This window comes from Durio zibethinus, chromosome 14 (genome assembly GCF_047325235.1).
Source record: "Durio zibethinus cultivar Kanyao isolate XHJ-2024 chromosome 14, ASM4732523v1, whole genome shotgun sequence".
Classification (NCBI taxonomy): domain Eukaryota; kingdom Viridiplantae; phylum Streptophyta; class Magnoliopsida; order Malvales; family Malvaceae; genus Durio; species Durio zibethinus.
The window spans coordinates 21,722,203-21,746,605 of record NC_143175.1 but is presented as its reverse complement, the minus strand read 5'-3'; the positions used below and the strand labels follow the sequence as shown (position 1 = coordinate 21,746,605).

The 24,403-nt window shown below is 30.6% G+C and overlaps 2 protein-coding genes and 1 long non-coding RNA gene across 5 annotated transcripts; 2 read left to right on the top strand and 1 right to left on the bottom strand.

Annotated features, from left to right (window-relative positions):
- Positions 1-10,456: 10,456 nt before the first annotated feature.
- LOC111293565 (polygalacturonase-like) lies at positions 10,457-14,090 on the top strand. 3 transcript variants are annotated; one of them, XM_089743806.1, is made up of 9 exons: positions 10,457-10,913; positions 11,305-11,436; positions 11,515-11,682; positions 11,780-11,800; positions 12,719-12,926; positions 13,026-13,107; positions 13,244-13,352; positions 13,455-13,571; positions 13,675-14,090. In XM_089743806.1, exons 1-9 carry the CDS (start codon positions 10,590-10,592, stop codon positions 13,879-13,881), a joined length of 1,368 nt encoding a protein of 455 aa, XP_089599932.1. In that variant the 5' UTR covers positions 10,457-10,589; the 3' UTR covers positions 13,882-14,090. The 3 variants fall into 3 exon arrangements, with proteins under 3 accessions (XP_089599932.1, XP_022742038.2, XP_089599931.1); XM_022886303.2 differs by having other exon boundaries at positions 13,660-14,090; XM_089743805.1 differs by having other exon boundaries at positions 13,244-13,356; positions 13,459-13,571; positions 13,660-14,090.
- Positions 13,584-14,391, bottom strand: LOC149515127 (uncharacterized). Its single transcript, XR_016327702.1, has 2 exons — positions 14,256-14,391; positions 13,584-14,173 (listed from the first exon to the last, which is right to left on the bottom strand). It is a non-coding gene; the product is annotated as an uncharacterized LOC149515127 (long non-coding RNA).
- Positions 14,392-17,255: 2,864 nt separating this feature from the next.
- Positions 17,256-24,389, top strand: LOC111293564 (putative cellulose synthase A catalytic subunit 8 [UDP-forming]). Its single transcript, XM_022886302.2, has 14 exons — positions 17,256-17,438; positions 17,990-18,182; positions 18,275-18,495; positions 18,594-18,669; positions 18,762-18,963; positions 19,672-19,938; positions 20,028-20,373; positions 20,460-20,597; positions 20,962-21,087; positions 21,168-21,380; positions 21,506-21,770; positions 22,281-22,483; positions 22,907-23,257; positions 23,597-24,389. Exons 1-14 carry the CDS (start codon positions 17,415-17,417, stop codon positions 24,179-24,181), a joined length of 3,210 nt encoding a protein of 1,069 aa, XP_022742037.2. The 5' UTR covers positions 17,256-17,414; the 3' UTR covers positions 24,182-24,389.
- The last annotated feature ends 14 nt before the right edge of the window (positions 24,390-24,403 follow it).

Sequence of the window (24,403 nt, the reverse complement as noted above, 5' to 3'; positions counted from 1 at the left end):
ATTTAAACTTTATCGAAATTTCAATTGGATTCTAGAAAACCTGCTGAAAAATTCAAACGTTGTCAAAAAATTCATCGAAAACTGAAAAAAGTCACCAAAATTTGAGAATTTTTTAGATATTTTAGAAAAAAATCTTTAAATTTTTTTTTTGATTTTGCTGGTCTTCTTGCATTCTACCGTATACTTTTTCTGCCTTCTTATGTGTATTTTTCTTTATCTTTTCTGTCTATAATTTGTTGTCTAATCTCTAGATTATGATCTATATTTATAAGGCTATAATCCAAAAAACCCTAATCTGAATAGAAATTCTAATTTCTTTTAAGCTTCAACTTCAAACCCCAAATTCAATTTAGACTCAACCACCTATTTTTTTATTTTTTTTATTTTTATTAATAAAATTAACCCATGTAAAACCCCCAATATATTGGGTAGTCACAGCCACCTCTCTTTGTACATTTTTTGTGAAACAAAAATTGTGTAAAGACGCAGACAACCCAATCAAGAATCAACATACTTTTTTTGTTTTTTTATTTTTATTTTTTTAAGCATACTTAGACTTCATGAAAACTCCTCTAAACAGAGGTTAAACAACTTTGAAAAAATAAATAAGGTTTCTTTAAATAATAGCTTAACGACTTTGAAAAATAAGCAAGGCTCCTCTAAACAAAGGTTCAACGACTTTAAAAAATAAATAAGACTTATCTAAGCAGAGGCTAACGACTTTGAAAAAATAAATAAGGTTATTCTAAACAGAGACTCAACAACTTTGAAAAATAAAATAAAAGTCCTCTAAACATAGGCTCAATGACTTTAAAAAATAAATAAAGCTCATCTAAATAAAGACTCAACAACTTTGAAAAATAAATAAAGCTCTTCTAAACAAGGTTTAACGACTTTTGAAAAGTAAATAAAGCTCAACGACTTTGAAAAATGACATAAGGCTCCTTTAAACAGAGGCTCAACGACTTTGAAAAATAAATAAAGCTCCTCTAAACAAATGTTCAACGATTTTTGAAAAGTAAATAAAACTCTTTTAAGCAGAGGTTCAACAATTTTGGACAATAAATAAAGCTCTTCTTAGCAAAGGCTTAATAATTATAAAAAATAAATAAAGATATTTTAAGTAAATGCTCAACAACTTTGAAAAATAAAATAAGGCTCCTCTAAATAGAGGCTCAATGACTTTGAAAAGTGAATAAAGCTTCTCTAAACAAAGGTTCAACACTTTAAAAAATAAATAAAGCTCTTCTAAATTGAGGCTTAATGACTTTTGAAAAGTAAAAAAAGTTCTTTGATAATCATGTCCAAAAAACTCATAGATTGTGTTTAAAAAAATTTTAAGAGATTATGCCCAAAGATCTTACATATCATTCCTAATATTAAGAATATCATTTTCTAAGAATTAGAATCTTATTTCAGAGGTATTCTTTTTTCAAATGACAAGTTAAAATTCTTTCATTCGAAAGTTTTTATATTTATCTTCTCCATGGGGAATCTTAAAATACCCTTGCTTCATGCACTAGACATTTTTACATGCAATGCATGCTATACACTAAACATTCAGAAAGACAATCCAAGCTATGCAAATGTCAAGCTTTCTTCCAAAAGTTCAAAATCTCTTGTCATGAAAATTCTTAATTTTTCATTAAAGTCAAAACTTTGTCATGATAATGATACAAATGCTTTCTTAATGATGCAAATGCAATAGTCTAAATTCTCACAATACTACAAATGCCATATTCTAAATTATGATTCAAATGTTCATTGCATGATACAAGTGCATAGCCAAACCAAAGCTTAAATATTCTCCAAACAACCATGCAAACACAATGCATGTAATGCGAATGTTAATGTCATGAAATTCTAATTAAATGTAGTAACATGGTTTTCAAGTCCCATCATCTCACATTTTTTTCTTTTTTAGCTTTTCAGCACTACTAATTTTAGAACAAGTTCTGTCAATTGATTTTTATTATTTTTATCACTTAGATCACAATTCACAGGCTTCTCAGCACTAGCAATTTTAGAACAAAATTCGTCAATTGATTCATAATATTTTCATCATTTGATCATAACTCACAGGCTTCTTAGCACTAACAATTTCAAAATAAATTTCATCTATTGATCTACATTGTTTCCATTATTTGATTACAACTCGTAGGCTTTTTAGCACTAACAATTTCAAAACAAATTTTATCCATTGATCCACATTGTTTACATCATTTGCTCACAACTCATAAGCTTCTTAGCAATAGCAATTTCAAAACAAATTTCGTCCATTAATCCACATTGTTTTCATCATTTACTCACAACTCACAAGCTTTTCAACACTATCAATTTTAAAACAAATTTCATCCATTGATCCATATTATTTTCATCATTTGATCACAATCCACAAGTTATGTCAACTAATCCACCACTGTATTCATCACTTGGTCACACCATATGTCATTCCAAATTATCTTTTTAGGTTTTTACCATCTCTTCATTTTTTTTGTCCCCTATCACCCTGAATTTCTTTTCAAAAAAATATAGAAATCTTTTATGAACATTATCATTCATTCATTATCATTTCAAATCATGACAAATATAATGCAATCATGTATTTTGTTAATTTATTCTAGGGGTGCAAGAATAACAAAATACAAGATGAATTGAAAGAAGGGTAATCAATGAAAAGTAAGTTTGCTACAAAAATAAATAGGCAAAGGAACAAATTCAAAGCATGTCATTAGGATGAACGAATGGAGTAACAATGTCCAAACAATTAATACTTAGATAATTTTTAACATTAATCTAGAATTCTTTCTTAAAAACTCATTCCATTAACTTTCGAAATCATTTTGAGCTCATTGAACTTTATCCCAACTTTAAAGGATCTTAAGATATCTTGATCTTCTATCCATTTGAAGTGTTTATCCAACTTTTAGCTCATATGCTTTCTACCCAAATTGACCTTTTGGGTTTTCAATTTGAGTTTTCATCTTTTTCTCTTTTTCTCATCTTATATTTTTATATTTTTTTCTTTTTCATTTTTTTTTCATGTTTTCATTTTTCCATATATTATTGATATCTTCTACATATCAATCTCTAAAACACATAGCATGATTCTATTATTCCATCATAAGCATACCTTAGCCTACCATATGATCATTTAATTTGAGCATATCTTATCAAAATGGACTTTTAAAAGTTGTAATGTAGGTTATGGTAAAGGATCATGAAAGAAATCTATAAAATAGACTCAAAATACATGTTCAAAGGGTTTAAAACTAAAGTATCATTTCTCATCACTTGATACAACTTGGTATTTTGCCTTTTTATTTCACTATTTTTTTCACTCATCTTATTCGTCACAAAAATATTCTCATTACTTTACCCTAACTCATTTGTGGTTTTTTTTTTATTTTTTTTGTAAAGGGATTTTTTTTCTTTGTCTCTATTTTCGAGATCTTTTACGATCTTTTTCTTTTTTTTTTTTCAAGCATGTTCTTTTCAAAATTTGTCCCCAATATAGAGAGTGATCCTTGGTTGGGGTTCTTTAAAAAAATAAATCATAATAGGCTCAAAAGTATAACATTAAATGATTTTTCGAATGTTAAAAGAAAGATGATCATTTTTCATCTCAAATGTGAATTCTTTTTTTGAAAATCATCTATTAAACAAAAATAAGCTCATGGATCTTTATAAAGATTATATAACTTCAAGACATATAGATTTCACATTTGCCAATAGTTTATTTCTTTTGCTCAAATAGTCTCCTCAAATTGAACTTTATCAATCTGAATGAGTTTTCAAAATCAATTTTTTAAATTATTGTTATCATTATCTAAATATTCACCATATGAATTTAAGAATAAGAATGAAAAGATATGACAAACAACAAAGTATGGAATAATGGCTTGGATGAAAGAAAAAATATAATAAAATGCATCAACTTGACTTTTATTAAAATGATAACAAATGAAATCCTATTATGTAAAAGAAATCCTATCATTACTTTAAAAGAAATCTCAAAATGACAAGTCATTTTTAGTTAGTCTTAACATCATTCCTAAAATTATGCATCGATGTGATTAGGAGAAGGGCTTTTATTGGCATTTGATCCCCTAATTCATTAAAGCACACTAAGTCTTTATGGATCAAACTCATTTTTGATCCTTACTCAGAGTATTAACATCGTGATTAGGTAATTGATTGACACTAACATTAGGTGTTGTTATCCCTCCTATGTCAAAGTTTATCATTCTATCCTTGATTAATCATTACATTTTATGCTTTAAAGAAGTGCAATTTTATGTAAAATGACCAGTGATTTCCATAATGGTAGTCACAATTAGCTATAAGATCATATCACTTGGAATAAAGTGGGTTAAGCTACTTCAAATGACTAAAGATAATCAAGTAATTGTTGTAGAGCTCTCGGTATAATTTCATATAAGTCATAGAGATTTGATCAAATACGAGCTTTTTTTGAGTAGTTCATTGGTTTTATGAATCACTTGTGAACTAACAGGATGAATGGTAGTTTGAAGTCTGAAAGTGGGTTGATATGGTGAGTAAGATGATTGTAGAGTAGGCTAATATGGATAGGGTGAAGTATTATTCACTGCAGGGTAATATAAAGAGTAAGCTTATAGTGGATAAGGTTGATAACCTCCAAATTCTTATCTATCAAAGGTCACAGCTTGAGCTTCAATCTCTTTTTTCTTTAAAACTTTTTTAGTGAAAACTTTTCCTACTTTCAACTTGCCATTCTTAATGGTATTTTTAATGATTTCGCTTGAGATCACCATGTCAGTAAAATTTTTTATTGTATTCTCTATCATCTTTTCATACTAAAAAAGATTTTAAAATGCTGACAAATAATACTGTGGCCTATTTTTCAGTTAAAGAAGGCTACATTTGAGTAGTTATATCTCTCTACTTTTGGGCATACTCTTTGAATGATTCATTTACCTTTTTTTTCATATTTTGTAAAAATAAACAATTAGGAGCTAAATCTATAATATACCAATATTAACTAATGAAGTCATAGGCCATATCACTTCAAAAATAAATGCAAGTCCTATCCAATTAGACATACCATCTAGCAGCAGAACCAGTAAAGTTGTTTTGAAACACATGCATCAATAACTTTTCATTATTAGCATAAACTATCATATTTCGATAGTATATAGTAATGTGAGTTTTTGAATACTTTATACCATCACACTTTTTAAACTTTAATACCTTAAACTTTGGAGAAATAACAGCATCTAAGACTAAACAGAGCCCAACAATATCTACAGAACCATAAAAACTAATGCCCTCTATGGTCGATAGCTTTTTTTCTAATAAGTTAATCTTCTGTTTAGCTTTTGAACCTTCTAAACTTTCTTTCTCCTTAGGCTTTAGCTTCTCTTTCTCTTCTAAATCATCCAAGTTGGTGATTGATATTGGTTCTACTACCTTTTTAATAAAGATAGAATTTACATAACTCTAGTATTGCCTTAGATTTGAAGTTGATGGCATTCCGGGACATGTATACCCTGTAGGATATGTGAATTATTGTGATGGTAGATCTTGTGTGGATTGGGCTTGATGTAGCTTAAACTAGAAAGGTACATCATGTCAGCCACATTTTATGATAGATGATTTTGCTGACTAGTACTTTTTTATACCCTTTCTCTTGTTTAACTTGTTCAAAGCATTCAGAATCTTACTCAACTCCCCTTTAAGCTTTTATTGAGCTTTTTCTATCTTCTCGAGATTATTAAAATTTTTTTGTTTCATTTGTCTAGCTTGAGCTCTTATATTATATTGATGGGTTGATTGTGTGGGGTTTTTACTTGATGAAGCTATCCTTGAACTTTAAGTACCACAATTGTATTATTCTTAGAAATGATAGGCTTTATGTTTGGTATGTCAATACATGAATGAAATGTACATTTTCGTGAATGAAATCTAATATGTGGCAAATATTCCTTATATAAGAATGATACAAATGAAAATGTTAAAACATGAGTATGAAAATGATGCATAAGATGATATTGAAATGATGCAAATGCACAAAGCCAAACAAACAAAATGGTTAGATCACAAACTGTTCCTTCTTGTATCCTAATTTTAAGGTACATCTATCAACGGATAAGAATAGCTCTATCTTAAGTTTAACCTCTTAAGTGTAGATTATATGCTAGGTTAAGTGATTTTGACCACTAAAAGTTCTCAAATTGTTTCTTACATCATGGTCCATCACAGACTACTAAGGCATTCTAATGCTCACCCATCACAGGCTAGCAACAAAAAGATTCAATTTTAGTAGAAGTATTTTGCTAACAATTACGGAGATTATCATCTCATAAGAGTGTAGGTACTTTACTCCCTATTAAGAGGGACGAAGCTTGAGTATAGAGCTTATGTAATGCAAATGCATGTGATAGTATGTGAATGAACATAGAATTTTCAATCCCATAAATCAAATAAGAGACAAAAAAAAGTTAGTAAACAAATAACAAAACTATTACATTTTAAAACCATTAGACTAAAGGATAGGATAAATTTAAAATTTATGGCTTGACTCTCTATTGCTCCCCAGTGGAGTTGTCAAATTGTCATAACATATAAATCTGAAAATCTATAGCTATACTTATCTTAAAGAGTCACCACCAATTTTTTTAATTAGGTGTGATTGGTTACCTAATGAATCTATCCTTTTAAGGAGCTCTTGAGCTTGATTAAGGGTCTCTAAAAGAATAATTCTAGTATACTAATCAAAATAGGGTTAAGAAGTTTGGTAACATATGGAAAATGTTATAGCACCTCCATATGCCCATTTAAATGATGGTACCACTTTATTTTAAATTATCCTAAAGTCTTGATTCTAATGGTTTTTATTAATATCGAAAATTATTTTAAAGATTTTTCATCAATCTGGTAGATTTCTTAAAAATATTTTCTCATCTTAATATTATTTAAGAATCTCATTTGTTTTCTTGAAGATGCTATATTGTCAGAAAAAGTTTGATTATTTTTTTTATTTTTGGTTTTTGTTGAAAATATATCTAATTATCCCACCATTTGGGCTAAATTAGAAATATTTTTTTTTAATTTCTAAAATTTTCACCATTTGACCTATTTAAATTTTTTTTTAATTTTTAAATTTCTAAATTTTTCACCATTTGGGTCTATTTAAAAATTTTTTATTTCTCTTTGGAAAGAAAATAATATAAAAACTATTTTTTTATTAAAATTTCATTTAAATTCTTTCATTGTTAGGGACAAATTTAAAAAAATTTCTCACATAAAAATTTCTTAAAAATTTATCATTTAAAATTTTTAAGAATCTCATCATTGGATAGTTGTCAAATATTTTTAACCAAAAATTTTTTATTTTACTTATTATTATTTTTTCTCTTTTTTTGTTTGAAAATAAATATTAATTATTGTTATTGAAAATTTATCTAAATAATTTCACAATTTGGGAAAAATATAGAAAAAATTTCTCACCTAGAAAATTTATAGAAATTTACCATTTGAAATTTTTAAAAATTTCATCATTGGATAATTAGTATTTATTCTAAAAAATTTTTATTTTGTTTTATATATTTTTTATTTTTTCTAAAATTTAATCATGCAAAAATACTAAAAATAAATAAATAAACAAAAACAAAAATAAAAAATACTAAAAATGGCTCTACTCAACGGCTAAAAAGCTCAGCTGTAGACATAAATAGTGACTCAGAGATGCGGCTCAAAGGCTCAGTTTAGTTTTGCTCAACTGAAGGGTTTGGTTGAGATGTGGGTTGGCAAAATGGGTTAACACTTGGGTCAGATTACCCAATGAAAACGCGCAGATCTTAAGGGGTGCTTAAGGGAAAAATATTATCGTTTTGGTAAGGTATAAATAGGCTAAAAATCTCTTTATCTTTAGATTTTCTCTATTCTTTCTCTCTCTTCTTCCTTTTTCTTTCCCTCTCTCTCTAGACCTAAAGAACTCTGGTTGAATCTTCATCAAATTATGAAAAATCTCGTCGAAATCTGGATTGGTTCATCAAAAGTTCATAAAAAAATTCAAACTTCACCGAAATTTTCAACCGAATTCTAAAAAACCTATAGGAAAATTCAAAACCTGCCAAAAAATTCACCGAAAACTAGAAAAAGTCATCGGAACAGAGAATTTTCTAGATTTTTTCGAAAAAAAAATCTTTAAATTTTTTTTTTATTTTGCTGATCTTCTTGCATTTTGCCGTATACTTTTTCTACCTTCTTGTGTGTATTTTTCTATCTGCTTTTCTATCTCTGATTTGTTATCTGATCTTTCAATTATGGTCTATATTTATAGGGTTCTAATTCAAAGAATTCTAATTCGGATAGAAATCTCTATTTCTTTTAAACTTCAGCTTTAAACCCCAAATTCAACTTAAACTCAAACTCTTATTTTCTCATTTTTTATTTTTTTTATTTTTAATTTTTTATTAACAAAATTAACCCAAATAGAACCTCAGATAGATTGAGGTGTCTACAATATATATGTACATATACATATATATACATATATGTATATGTAAATACATGTATATGTATAGATATATATATGTATATGTATGTATATAAACATGTATATATATACATACATATACATATAGACATGTATACATATATACATACATATACATATAGACATGTATATGTATTTATATGTATAAACTTATACATGCATATATATATGTATATATACATGTACATGAATATATACATGTATATATATATTAGGTTTTAGATTTAATGATTATATATAGTATCAAAGTTTGTACATATATATATATGTATATATATTTACATATATATATATATGTATTTACATATATATATATATGTATTTACATATATATATATGTATTTACATATACATATATATATGTGTATTTACATATATATATACATGTATTTACATATACATATATACATGTATATACATATACATGTAGACATGTATATGTATATATATGTATAAACATATGCATACATATACATGTATAAACATACACATCCATATACATGTATATAAATACATTTATATATATATATATATTAGGTTTTAGATTTAATAATTATATGTAGTATCAAAGTTTGTATATATATATATATATGTATATATATGTATATATATTTACATATATATATACATGTATTTACATATACATATATATACATGTGTATACATGTATACATATATATACATGTATATGTGTGTGTGTATATATAAAGCATGAATGTTTTTGAAACTTACATGTGTAATTATTAGGTTTTAGATTTAATGATTATATATAGTATCAAAGTTTGTACGATGCTATAATTTGGAGTTTCAATTAATCTTGGTTTCCCCTCTTCTTGTAATAAGAATAAAAATTTCAAGATGAAATAAATAATAGATATGTTTCAAGATTCTCTAACCTTTCATTTTTAGGATTTAAATTTTTTAAAATTCCTAACCTTTTGGAACATTTGCAAAAATTTAGCAGTATAAAACCTAATTATATATTCAAGTTTCAATCATATATATTATTGCAAGGAAATTGCATATATATATATATATATATATATATATATATATAGACACACACTAAATAGGGGTGCTATTCTCTTTTGTATATTCTCATGATCAAGAGAATTTTTTGTTCAGTTAAAAAAATCCAAAAAGTGAAATAAAGGAAACCCAAACTGACAAAAATTACATGCATGAAGTCTCCAAAAGGTGAATAAGGGGATGGGGTGACAAAAAAGAGTGGAATCATTATATACTTGGGTCCATGCATTTTGCCTAGATAAAGTCATGAAAATTTTAGGACAAAAAAATCTGAAACTATATAAAAGAATAAGAATAAATAAATAAATAATAAAAAGGAAGGTTGCCTTAGTCTATGTAAATCCACGACGACAAGTTAATGTTGTGGAAAACTATATTTTGGGTGACTAAAAAATATTTAAAAAAGATTATGCCTTCTCTTCTTCTTCTTCTTTCTTCCCTTCCTTTTAGGGCAAACCAACAAGAATTATTTGGTTTTTGCAATCTCAATCATCATCATTATATATCATCATTTTCTCTTGAAATAAAAGCCAAAAGTGATTATACGTAAGTTCTTGAAAAACTAGTTTCACAAAACAAACTCATTTCTTTATCAAAATATATATAAACAATTTTATAAATTAATTCATGAGGCATTAGTCTGAACAATTCTTTTATATATAGTTATATTTCAAGTGTGAGAATTTTTTTAATAGTATATATATATATATATATATATATATATATATATATATAGATGGATATTCTTAAATTTCTTTGAGCAGTCCTGGATATTGGAGCAAAAATCAGAGTTTATAAATGATCACCAAGAGATTTATATTTACTCTCAATCTTTCATAAGTCATATCCTAGACAGACCATACCTCCAGAGTCTTGGCCAAAGACACCAAGCAATCTCTCTCTTTTTCTCTTTTTTTTCTCTATAAATATAGAATCTCCTCATTAAACAGATTAAAACCATACTAGCTTTGAGACTAGTATTTTTCTCGTTTTCGTTTCTCTTACAAAACAAGAAACAATGGCTCTAAATATTAGACAAGTAGTATATTTTTTAACTATTTTCTCTTTTTTCACACGTTACAACTCTTTGAAAAAGGACCCACCTTCTTATAATTACATTGAAGAAGTAGTAGCTGATGGTTATGATCCACAAGCATATCCTTCATATTTCAGCACCATTGAAGATGGCATGCTTAAGGATTTGATGTGCCCAATGACTGATGTTCTTAGCCAGCAGGGGTTAGGTAATGAAGTGGATATCATCACATCAACTTCAACTAAAACAATTATTAATGTAAATGATTTTGGAGCAACTGGTGATGGAACTACTGATGACACAGAGGTTAGATCATACATAAAATTTAAATTTTGATGCTTTTTTTGCAGTTTTTATGAGTCATTATCATCGTTGCTTAATTTATACATTCACGGCAATTTGAGGATTTTCATAATTATAGTTATATATACTAGATCTACCGCTTGATTTGTTTCTAATATCTAGAATAAATTATATCATTAGTACGTCACTTTTTTGTAATAATTTATTTTTGGTCATTACTTAAAAGACTTATTTTTTTTCACCTACAATCTTTTTAATTTATTTTAAATTTATCCATTCGTCAATACGTTATTATAATACGTATAAAAATATGGATGAAATTTTACACGCGACGTTTCGATGAACATTATGTTCATATTCGAATGGTTATGTTCATTGTTCTGATACTAATTAGGCATTTGAGATGGCTTGGGAGGAAGCTTGTTCGTTAGAGGGTGCAGTTGTTCTTGAGGTGCCTGAAGGAAACAGCTATTTTCTTAGACCTATTAGATTTTCAGGTCCCTGCGAATCTAATCTTACAATCGAGGTGAGCCTGAAAACCCCATTAAACCTGAACCTGATCAATAAGATAACAATCGATCATCTGAAGAACTAATTATTTCAGATATATGGAACCATAGAAGCATCTGATGATATGTCAGACTACGAGGAAGAAAGCAGATACTGGCTCGTCTTTGATAGCGTTGACAATTTGATAATTGAAGGTGGCGGAAATATTAATGGTAATGGCGATATATGGTGGCAGAACTCTTGCAAAATCAACAAAGATCTGGTAAGTTCCTATATATGTTGATTTTATTTGTTCCATATTTTTATTGCTGTTCTTTAATCAAATTCTGACTATTTTTGTTTCTTTCATTGTTTTGCAGCCATGCACACATGCACCAACGGTAGGTTAAAATTTTAACACTATAAGAATTTCGGTTTTTTTTCCCATTTTTTTATTATCGTTTTATAAACTATTTTTACTCATTTTCTCTCTAAAATAACTTTTGAAATTAAGATTCAGAACAGAATTCAATTTGATTTCCTAAGAAAATACATATATTAGTGTCTTATTTAGATCTTGTAAAATTACTTTTTGCACCATGTTCATTAAAACTAGTAATAAGAGAGAAAATTAGAAAGATTATCATGATTACTTAATATCTATTTTCAAAAAAAAATAAAGGTAAAAATGTTATATATTTGCATCTTTACTATTTGCTACGATAATTTATATGTCAAACTCTTTAAAAAATCATTACATTAGAGAAATTTTAAAGTATTCGACAATTTGATTGTTCAACAATTATTAGTAATAAATATTTGTTACTTCAACTCATTCGAGTAATATGAATTATTATATAGCTATTCACAAGAGACTGGAAAGAGTAGAAATTTATTTTTTTTTATCAATATGCAATTTTTGTGAAAATTGTTTGAATTGAAAATTAGATTCAAATGAAATTTGAAAATACTTTTTATCATATTAAAAAACAATCTTTTGTTCATTAAAAAAAACATAATTTATGGCACTATGAGGTAGAGTTTTGCTTAGGTTTGAGTGCAAGATTGGAACAAAAGGATGCAATTGCTTAAGCTTTCATTGTAGATCTTTTGTTAATCAAAATTGTAATTTTTAGCATATGGAGCATGTGCCAGAAATATTTTAGGCTGGGCCGAAAATTTTCCACCCATCAGAACATCAAGTTTGAGTTAGACTAGGTTTAACATGGGCTTGGACTTTTGCCAAACTTTTTCAACCCAAAGACTGCCAGAAACAAAAATATATTTTGTTACTAGTCTTTTGGAGAATTGTTTTTCAGGCTCTCACCTTGTACAAGAGCAAAAACTTGACAGTGCAAAACTTGAACATCATAGATGCACAACAAATTCATGTTTCCTTTGAAAAATGCACCAATGTTCAAGCTTCTAATCTGACAGTAACAGCCCCAGAGAAAAGTCCCAACACTGATGGGATTCATGTCACACATACTGAAAACATCCAGATCACGAACTCTGTCATTGGAACAGGTATGCTATGTCATTCATTAACCAAATCACACTCAAAATTTTAACCAATTTTTAATTTCCTTTTTCCTACCGTAATCTAACTTAATATTTTTGTTTAAGGTGATGATTGTATCTCAATTGTAAGTGGATCCCAAAATGTGCAAGCCATGGACATAACTTGTGGCCCTGGTCATGGAATCAGGTCTTCAGCTCAAACTCCTAACCTTTCTTTTCTTAACCTCAACCGATACATCAAAAAAAAAATGGACCCCATGATTTTCAATTTTTTTTTTCTATTTATTTACTTACATATATCCGTTTGTGATGATGGAACTCAGTATTGGGAGCTTGGGATCTGGAAATTCAAAGGCTTATGTTTCAGGTGTAATTGTCGATGGAGCTAAGCTTTCTGGAACCACAAATGGAGTCAGGATCAAGACATGGCAGGCAAGTGCAGCTCTTTCAAATAATATCTATGATGTACATTCAGGATCCTTTAATTATTCAGATGGCATTAACATTCAATTTTCTATAATTAATGATCACCAGGGAGGGTCAGGAAGTGCAAGCAACATCACATTTCAAAACATTAAAATGTATAACGTGACCAACCCCATCATCATAGATCAAAACTACTGTGATCAAGAGAAACCATGCAAAAAACAGGTGACCAAAAAGTATAATAACTGTTCGTTTATTTCTGCAAAAGAGTTGATTCTAATGTAGAAGGATTCGATTCATTTAATTTGTACAGAAATCTGCTGTTCAGGTGGAAAATGTTGTGTACAAGAACATCGAAGGGACTAGTGCTTCCGCAGTGGCAATAAAATTTGATTGCAGTAAGAGACATCCTTGCAAAGAGATTGTGCTACAAAGTGTTAACTTACAGAAACAAGGAGAAAATGTCAAAGCAATCTGCAACAATGTTAAATTGAGTGAAATGGATAATGTTTTCCCAGAATGTCCTTGTCCTTGAGAGGAATGGTTATCAATTAGGAGATTGGCCTTTCAGGTGCTTGGAGGACTCTCAAGTTTACAGAGATTGCTTCTCTTTACAAATGCTAGGCTGACTCTGTAAATTTGTTAATTTGATGTAGGATATACCGCAGAAGCATTGTTGTAAAATCTGATTATCCGGTTGCCTTATGAATAAAAGTAAATCCCTATATTGTTGCAGTGGTTGAAGTTTGCTTTTACACTTTACTGGGTGAAACTCCTATTTGAACGCACAAAATTCTCAGTTTTCCCATTGATTCCTGTCATAAAGACTGCAAATATTCTTCATAGATGATTAACCTCTGTGTTCATAATAAATCAAATAAAAAAATAATGAAGGTTTTGAGGACTTACGTTGGATTTACCGACAGTCCATTAGAAAACTGCTGAAAGCAGACAAATAATTGTACGACTTTACAATGTACTGCTACTTTGAAATTTCAAGTACTGCTAGGAAAAAGCAAGTGTGAAGTTCTTTTCCTTACACAATTAATACTTCTTTGATAAGTACCTTCATCTGTTGACAAAGATTGAATTCCAAGTCTTTTAAGTATCAAATTACTTAAACTTAATCCAAAAACTAAGATTAGATAAGATTGTAGATGCGTGTTGCCATGGAAGCAATAATTATGCGATCAATTGCAACATGAAAGAAGAAATCTAGCCTAGCTAGTAGTGCCCCTAACTTGTTATAACCTTGATTATATGGTCAAGTTTAGACACATCACGCAAAATGAAGATAGAAAAAGTAATTGCAGGCATGGGATTGATTACGTGTACGAGCAGGCCATAAGCATTAATGTGATTTTGCATCCAAATTTGAAGTAGAGGTGTCAAATGAGTGGATTGATAATTTATTAAAAAATTAATTCATGTGTTAATTAATCGTGTTGATTTGATTTATAAAAATTAAGAATATGACTTAATATGACATATGATTCATAATTTTTATGGGTCATATTATACCTAGCACGATATTATTTTTAGTGTTGTATCATGTCAAGCATTATCCATTAATAGTTTCTTATATTTTTATCTTTTTTCGATTTTTTTTTGTTTTTAATTATCTTTAAAAACTAATGTATAAAATTAATATGCAAGGCACATAATTCATATGGTTCAACAAAATAATAAAAGTTGAAAGCATCCACTAAAATAATATATGGAAATTAAGTTAATTAACAAATACTAATATTACATATTTAAATTTTAAAAAAATGAATATTATATTATTATTTTTATTTCTTATCTTATTATTGGTTTTTTCATAATCAATTTTAAGTACTATATATTTCCTATTTTTTTTAGAAAATAATAAATCAAAATAAAAAAAAATTATAATTTTATCTACTAATAGTTTAAATATCTTATAAGTAAATTTATTGATACAATTTAATTTTTATAAACGGTTAACATAAAATATCAAAAGAGCAAAAGAATGTCCATTATATAATAAGAGTAACATAAAATATAACTAAAAACCAATAGATTAAACTCATTTATAAAATTTATGGACTAGCACAATACGATATATTAGTGTTTGTGTATCATATTGTATTAGTTAAAGGTGTAAATGATATATCAGTACTCGTAAGTTACTCAGAATTGATTCGAATAAAACTCAAATTTGACTCGATTATTATCGAGTCAAGTTCGAGTTCAAATAGCTTAACTTATCAATCGAGCTGAGTTTGAACATTCTTATATTCGATTTGATTAGCTCGCGAGTCTAATTGAGTTTTTATATTTTAATATATTTTAATTATTTTAATTGATAAAATATTTCAAACTTGAATTTGAGTTCAAGTACAAATAATTAAATTTTTATCGAATATAATAATTAAGCTCATTTTTACATGTTAATCGAGTTTAATTAAGAGAGATTTAATAGCTTAATTTTTATTTTGAATTGAATTTGAATTAAAAAAATAAAATTTAAGTCAAATTTCAAGTCTCAAATTTAGAGTCGAGCTCGAACTCGAACTTAATACTGTATTAATTTAAATTTGATCGATTACACCCCTAATATCAACCCATATGTTATATGCGGACACTAACTCTTAATGGATTATACTATGTTAACCTAATGAACCCAAAATTTCTAGCCTAATATGGCACAAACATATAAGTCGTACTTGACACATACATAATCAAACTTATAATTTTAATAATAGAATTTGTTAAATATGGTCCATATGATATCGAATTCGTATGGCTATCCAACCTATTTGATACCCTATTTGAAGCTTTAAATACTTAATTATTCTGTTATGATATTAATGAATAATGAATAATAATTGCCCATTTAAACCATTCACAATAATGTCCCAATCTAATAGCATGGAGAATCAGAATTATAATGACTGGTTACTTGAAAAGAATGGGGGATCTTCTCAAGCGATTTTGGGACTATTAAATATTACTAACACAACCACCATAATCATTAATTAATCACTATTAAATCAATATTTTATGTAAGTTCATTTCATATATATCATGGCTTCCATTTTTAATGGTTGATCCAAAATTTATTGGAGAGAAGCTACCTTCCTTCCTAATAGCCATGACTAAGCAACACCAATAGTAACAACGTTGGATCGCTGTTTTTTTAACATATGATTTTAAGCTACATAATTACATGTGGTTTTTATTTATTTATTTATTTAGGGTAAAAATCGGCTAATTCTTGCTGTAAAATCATAAACTCGATACTATGTCTACATGTTGAGAAGATCACGTTTATCAAATAAGGGGGCAAGAAAAAAAAATTATTAGATACGTTACAATATATGCTATTTTTCTATCTTAATCATTAAATTGCTATTTTTTTCTTAATAGCAATAAGCCATGGTAGCGTCAAAGTAAGGAAAAAGGTTGTAAAAACATTTGTCTGGATCGTGTCGGCCACAGGCCCACAGCAGCGAAGAAAAGGACAGCAACGAACGAACCAACCAGGCTGACAAAATGAGAATGGCTCATGGGATAGATCCATTTCACCATCACAATGATACGGCACACGTCACTCCACAACCCCCCACTTTTTACTTTTAGTAGGACCCCCCATGACCGGGGTACAATCTGGCATAAAAACGATTAAAAAAAAATCTCCGATGTTAGCGCTTCAACTTGAAGTGTTTGTTACCCATTGCACTGTTGCAGCTTCTTCTTTAATTGGAAAGAAAAAGAAAAAAAAAGCACAAGTGTACTAAAAGTTAATGTTAAGTTAGGGAGTATGGGTCCTTTAACAGTTTTGCCGTGTCTGACTCTGTTTGTGTCGGTTTGATTTACCCCATTTGCTTTTTTTTTTTTTTTATACAGCTTCTTATTATAGGGGGAGAGGAGTTGGGGTGTTTCAGACACCATTTGTCTCACTTTTTTTTTTCAAGGCTATTTTTTTATTTTTGATTTTGGGTTGAATTTTATTTCAATAAAGTTTTAGTCGTTAGGGTTGTTTTTTGATCTGGAGGGTTGCATTTGAATCGGGTTTTCTCAGAAATTGGTTTTGGAAACCAAATGGATTCAGCTGCAGATTCAGTGGTCAGTTGAGAACATTCTAAATTCCTTTCTTTGATTTTGCTACTTTTTTTTTTTTGGTTATCTTTGTATCCAAAATTTTATTGTTGTTTGGATCCCTGGAGGTGAGGTGAGGAAAAGGAAATAAATTTCGTTTTTGAATTGTTTCATATTCGACCCATTGTTAAGAATCTGCCTTGCCTTTGGCTAGTTATCTGAAAGTTCCAAATGGGTTCTACTTGTTTGAACTCTTTTACATTCCTTCGATGGATTTAGTTTTATTATTCGTTTGTTAGGTTCTGGAATCTGGATCTTGTTTTTAGCTTCATTACACTCGTTTGATTCTTAGTTGTTCTATAAAGTGTTTTACAATGTTCATTTATAAGTAGAAGTTAATTAATAATGGGATCATATGTTCCCAAATGCCATTAAAGTAGAAGTGGCCCACTCTTCTTTCTTGATTTCTACATCTGGGAATTATGTTGCTGTCTTTGGAAATGACTCTTTATAACTACATTTTGTTCTCTTTTTTTCCCTAAAAAAACATATCTAAATTTTAGTTTTATTGCTTGAAGGCGAAATCCGGTAAAATCAGGGGGCAAGTTTGCCAGATCTGCAGTGATAATGTTGGTCTGACTGCTGATGGTGAGCCCTTTGTTGCTTGCCATGTTTGTGCATTTCCTGTTTGCCGTCCATGTTACGAATATGAGAGAAAAGATGGTACCCAGTCTTGTCCTCAATGCAAGACCAAGTACAAGAGGCATAAAGGTTAAATCAGCTTAACTTTCATCTGTCTTATTCTGTTCGACTAGTAACAAATATCAGACAAGTGACGTATATTTGTTCTTCTTTACCTTTAGGAAGCCCTGCGATTGGTGGGGAAGAAGTGGAAGATGCTGTTGCCAATAATGTAGCAAACAATTCAAATCTTACATCAGGGACACGAGGTGAGAAGCATAAGAAGGCAGAGAGAACACTGAGTTGGGGTACAAATTATAGCCGAGGGGAGGACATGTCACCCCCCAACTACGACAAAGAAGTTCCTCTTAACCATATTCCTTTTCTCACCAATGGCAGTTCGGTAGGTTGAGGAATTATTCACACTGTTTCTTGCTTCTCTTGTTTTTCTGAACTCTGAGAGTAAAATTGACTATAACTCCTCTTGCTTTTGAGTTCCAGGTTTCTGGGGAGCTGTCTGCTGCATCTCCTGCAAGAATCTCAATGGCATCTCCTGAAAGTGGGATCAGGGGAAAGAGTATGGATCTAATCCCTTTATGATGAAGGCACCAATTTTGTTTTGGTTTTGTTGTTGGATGCTACAATGAAGTGATGAGGTTTTTTTTTCAGGCAGCATTAAGTTGGTTGATCCAGTGAGAGAGTTTGGGTCATCAGGGTTTGGCAATGTAGCCTGGAAAGAGAGGATAGATGGTTGGAAGATAAAGCCAGAGAAGAATGCAGTTCCGATGAGTGTTAGTAATGCACCTTCAGAAGGCAGGGGAGGTGGAGATTTTGATGCCAGCACTGATGTAGTTATGGATGATTCTATATTGTAAGTGTCTCACTTGCTTCACTGTAATATATTCCTGTTCATTCAATGTGAGAATATCTCTATCAGCTGCTGAGCAGCATTCTATCTTTTTACTTCATCTGAATTTACACTTTCTTTTCTCTCTCTTTCCGCTTTTTGTTCTCCAGTTCCTTCTTCTCTCTACATGTGCATGTAGTCAATGAACTTCTTTCTTCTAGTTGACGGAAATAGAAACAAGAAAGTAATGGGTAGTTTATAATTCAACTTGACAAATATACAAATCAAGATGCTGTGTATAAGTATTCTTCAAAACACATTGGTCTCTTCTTATAGTCCCCATCAAGATAAACTGTATATATGTATAAACAGATTAAGTTATGCAGTATCTTGTGGTAAACATATTGGTGGTCTTTCACAAAGAAATAGGGACATTATAAGTGGTGCTATAATTAACTCGTGTTTCACCAGACAGCTTGCTGGCCTTCTGCTATCTTGGTAATCAATGATGTTTTATGGTGCATTTTTTCCAATTAACACTGCCACTTTGGGAGTGTAAGGGTAGAAATTCTGCTGACTTTATCCCTATCTTCTGATTTAGGGCATAGTTTTATAGTTTACAAAATAATAGTTAATACTTATATTTTATAGTTAATACTTATATTTTATATACTTTTTTTTTGTTAATCTTCTATATATATATATATATATATATATATATCTGTAATGCAGAAATGATGAAGCCCGCCAACCTCTATCAAGAAAAGTCTCAATTCCTTCCTCTAAAATCAACCCTTATAGAATGGTCATTGTTTTGCGGCTCATTATTCTCAGCATTTTCCTGCACTATCGTATAACAAATCCAGTTCGCAATGCCTATGCTTTGTGGTTGATATCTGTGATTTGTGAGATATGGTTTGCAATATCATGGATATTGGATCAGTTCCCTAAATGGATTCCTGTGAACCGTGAGACATATCTTGACAGGCTAGCTTTAAGGTAGTTACTCCACTTCTGAGATCTTGAATGATGCAAAACTGTTTGAAGTCCTAATGTATTTTGATTTCCAATTTCTGGATAATCCACAGATATGACCGAGAAGGAGAGCCATCCCAGTTGGCTGCTGTTGACATTTTTGTCAGTACAGTTGATCCGTTGAAGGAACCTCCACTTGTCACAGCCAATACAGTCCTATCCATTCTTGCAGTTGACTACCCAGTCGACAAAGTTTCATGCTATGTTTCAGACGATGGAGCTGCTATGTTAACATTTGAAGCTCTGTCTGAAACATCAGAATTTGCCAGAAAATGGGTTCCTTTCTGCAAGAAATACAACATTGAACCACGAGCTCCAGAATGGTACTTTGCGCTAAAGGTTGACTACCTAAAAGATAAGGTTCAACCAGATTTTGTCAAGGAACGCAGAGCTATGAAGGTAAAAAATTCTACTTTCATTTAATTATGCTAATAAAATAATAGATATTTACACTGTTTTTCACAAAAACTATACTTTTGTTGCAGAGAGAATACGAAGAGTTTAAAGTTCGTATTAATGGACTTGTTGCAAAAGCACAGAAAGTTCCTGATGAAGGATGGATCATGCAAGATGGCACTCCTTGGCCTGGAAATAACACCAGGGATCATCCAGGAATGATCCAGGTTTGTTCAATTAGAACTGGCTTATTTTGTTCATCAGCAGGAAGTGCCTTCTTAATGATGCTTGGTTCAGATTATTTATCTATAGCAATTAGTTCTGAGAAATGAGAATTTTCTTTTGAGCCCCATAAAAATATCAAGATGTTAAGATAGTTTTGAATGCATGTATTATATGCTAAATTACTGAATCTGATAAATCGAAAGCTAAGTTATTCTTACTCAACATTTACTGTTACATTTATCTCTCTGTTTTTAATTTTATTCTTCATGATCTGCAAATTATGATTTTCATGACATCACAAAGACTGGTATTGGCTTCTCTTATTGGTTTGAAGTTCATGTCTAATTCTTACTTCGTAACTGGCAGGTTTTCTTAGGTCATAGTGGAGGACTTGATTCTGATGGTAATGAGCTTCCACGATTAGTCTATGTATCTCGTGAGAAACGCCCTGGATTTCAGCATCACAAGAAGGCTGGTGCTATGAATGCACTTGTAAGTAGTCAGTAATTTAGACTTAGAGATTCTTGTGTTTTGGCATGTAAGCAGCTTAACAATCTGCATATCAATATCAGGTTCGTGTTTCGGCAGTTCTCACCAATGGACCATTCTTGTTGAATCTTGATTGTGATCATTACGTAAACAACAGCAGGGCATTGAGAGAATCTATGTGTTTCTTGATGGATCCCAATCTTGGAAAGTCAGTTTGTTATGTTCAGTTTCCCCAAAGATTTGATGGGATAGATAAAAATGATCGTTATGCCAATCGTAACACTGTATTCTTCGATGTAAGCTCTGTTGCTGTCTATGCCATAAAATTTTTACCTCTCAATTTTTCATTTTTTATCCCATCTTAGTTACAGAAATGTTAATTTAATTTTCCTATTTTCTTTTAATTTTTAATGAATTATAGATAAATTTAAGAGGCTTAGATGGAATTCAAGGCCCTGTATATGTGGGTACGGGGTGTGTCTTCAACAGAACAGCCCTGTACGGATATGAGCCTCCTCTCAAGCCTAAGCATAAAAAACCAGGACTGCTTTCTTCATGCTTTGGTGGATCACGAAAGAAGAGTTCTAAGACAAGTAGTAAGAACTCTAATAAGAAGAAATCAGGAAAGCATGTGAATTCTACTGTGCCAATATATAATCTAGAAGATATAGAAGAAGGGGTAGAAGGTATAATTTTGATCTTTGATATTTGTCTTTCAACATTCACTCTACTTGTTTAGGATGAATGAATCAAACACTTTTTTAACTATAAAATTTACATGTTTTGATGTTTTAATTGGCATCAAGTTGTTTTGCATCTTGGAGTTGTTCAACATTTTATTTTATTTTTTGTCTCAATGAGGGTTATGTTATTCCATCCTGACTTCACATGTACTCAGTCATGTTTGTGCTTAAGCGGAAATATGCAAACTATTTCTGATGGATTACAGATTCTACAAATGCATGAATGATTTGGTTAATGTCTATTTTTTGAAGAATTTCCTGAGAAAGTGACAAGTTAATTCTTATCGAGTACCTCTACTATAAATGCCCCATGTGTTTTTTATGTGGACTGTTCGTCTATGCTATTGAACTATTATCACCAATGTCACAAATAATGCAACTATGACGTGGTTTTACTTTTGAAACACATTTTTGAAGGTGTGATGCTGATAATTCTTTGCATTTTGTATGTAGGTGCTGGATTCAATGATGAGAATTCACTGCTTATGTCACAGGTGACCCTAGAAAAAAGGTTTGGTCAATCAGCAGTTTTCGTTGCTTCAACACTTATGGAAAATGGTGGGGTTCCACAGTCTGCAACTACAGAATCCCTCCTTAAAGAAGCTATTCATGTCATTAGCTGTGGATACGAGGACAAGACAGATTGGGGAAGTGAGGTATGGGTCCATTTCCCTTTTATGTCACCTCTTTGTTAGTTTCCTTTATTGCTGTTTGAGAACCTAGATTAATCCATTGGCACATACAGACTGAAAACATTTGAGCTAGTAGCTATGCTGGGAAAATAAGAATTAGACCTTTCCACAATACTTGTCTAAACTTTTTTTCTTTTTTTTGAGCATAAGGATACAGTTTTTCAAGGATAACGTCCTTCATTTGCATTGAGCTTATTTCCTTGAAAGTAACAAAGTAAATTAAATCTTTTGGGGATGGGAGGCTAGTATTGCCTTTCTTTTTTGCTTCCCTTGTTTAAGGCTTTAAGTTGAATGATAGATATAGCAGTTTTCTTGAATTCTTGACATTGTTTCATCAATTTTATTCAATCTTCATGTGGCTTATTCAGTTAAACTTATATTTTGCAGATAGGATGGATCTATGGTTCAGTTACAGAGGATATCCTTACAGGATTCAAGATGCATGCTCGTGGTTGGAGATCAATTTATTGCATGCCACAACGCCCTGCCTTTAAAGGATCTGCTCCTATTAACCTTTCAGATCGTTTGAATCAGGTGCTTCGATGGGCTTTAGGTTCGGTCGAAATTCTATTCAGTCGCCATTGCCCCATATGGTATGGGTATGGTGGAAGGTTGAAATGGCTTGAGAGATTTGCTTATATCAACACCACAATTTACCCAGTTACGGCCATTCCACTTCTTGCCTACTGCACGTTGCCTGCAGTCTGCCTGCTCACTGGGAAGTTTATTATTCCTCAGGTAAGTACAATATCAATTTCAGCCTTATGGAAAAAATTTGATTCCTCCTCGATGCTAGCACTTACATATCACTTAACACTTTCAAAACTCTAATTGAATAATACATTATAGCCATATGATGTGTCATTTTGCTAGGCCATATGTCTAGATGAACTTGTTCTTGTTAAAGAACATATCACAAGATCTCCAATTGTTGTCACCACATTTATGAATGATTAAAGAGTTTTTCATGATTCTGCCTAAGGGAGGAAAATAAGTTTATTCAATGATTTCAATTTACAGCTAAAGTTCTGATAGGACACCAGCTGAGGTTAAATTTGTGACTTCTCATAATTGCAGATCAGTAACATTGCAAGTATATGGTTCATATCTCTCTTTCTTTCAATCTTCGCCACTGGTATATTGGAGATGAGGTGGAGTGGGGTAGGGATTGATGAATGGTGGAGAAATGAACAGTTTTGGGTTATTGGAGGTGTATCAGCCCACCTGTTTGCTGTGTTCCAAGGTCTTCTCAAAGTCCTTGCTGGCATTGATACCAATTTTACTGTCACTTCCAAAGCATCTGATGAAGACGGGGATTTTGCTGAACTCTATATGTTCAAGTGGACTACCCTACTTATTCCTCCAACCACTCTCCTGATAATTAATCTTGTTGGAGTGGTTGCTGGAGTCTCCTATGCTATCAACAGTGGCTATCAATCTTGGGGTCCTCTCTTTGGCAAACTTTTTTTTGCTTTTTGGGTGATTATTCATCTGTATCCATTCCTTAAGGGTCTGATGGGACGGCAGAATCGGATGCCTACAATTGTTGTTGTGTGGGCGATTCTCCTTGCTTCTATCTTCTCCCTTCTATGGGTTCGGATTGATCCATTTACCACTCAAGTGACTGGCCCCGATGTGCAACAGTGCGGAATCAACTGCTAGAGGAACAAGCAGTTCAGAGAAAGAAAGATAATAACACTTCGGAGAAAGTGTGAAAGTTTTTCCAGATATCCTTAAATAGCAAAAGATGGAAGGTAATTGTTTTGAGCCTTGTTATGCTTGAATTGGAATCATTGTTATTTTGAGACTAGTCAATTTTCCATTACCACAGTTATATGAATAAGAAAATGGTTGTGACATTTTTTTTCAACTGCTCTTTCTGCT

Excerpts from the sequence above, each read along its gene's own strand:
- LOC111293565 (XM_022886303.2), top strand. The coding sequence starts at position 10,590 with ATGGCTCTAAATATTAGACAAGTAGTATATTTTTTAACTATTTTCTCT. Across the intron at positions 11,437-11,514 it reads AATCTAATCTTACAATCGAG|ATATATGGAACCATAGAAGC; the intron begins GTGAGCCTGAAA and ends TAATTATTTCAG. Across the intron at positions 13,572-13,659 it reads AGAAACCATGCAAAAAACAG|AAATCTGCTGTTCAGGTGGA; the intron begins GTGACCAAAAAG and ends TAATTTGTACAG.
- LOC111293564 (XM_022886302.2), top strand. The coding sequence starts at position 17,415 with ATGGATTCAGCTGCAGATTCAGTG. Across the intron at positions 21,088-21,167 it reads CTGGTGCTATGAATGCACTT|GTTCGTGTTTCGGCAGTTCT; the intron begins GTAAGTAGTCAG and ends TATCAATATCAG. Across the intron at positions 22,484-22,906 it reads AGACAGATTGGGGAAGTGAG|ATAGGATGGATCTATGGTTC; the intron begins GTATGGGTCCAT and ends TATATTTTGCAG.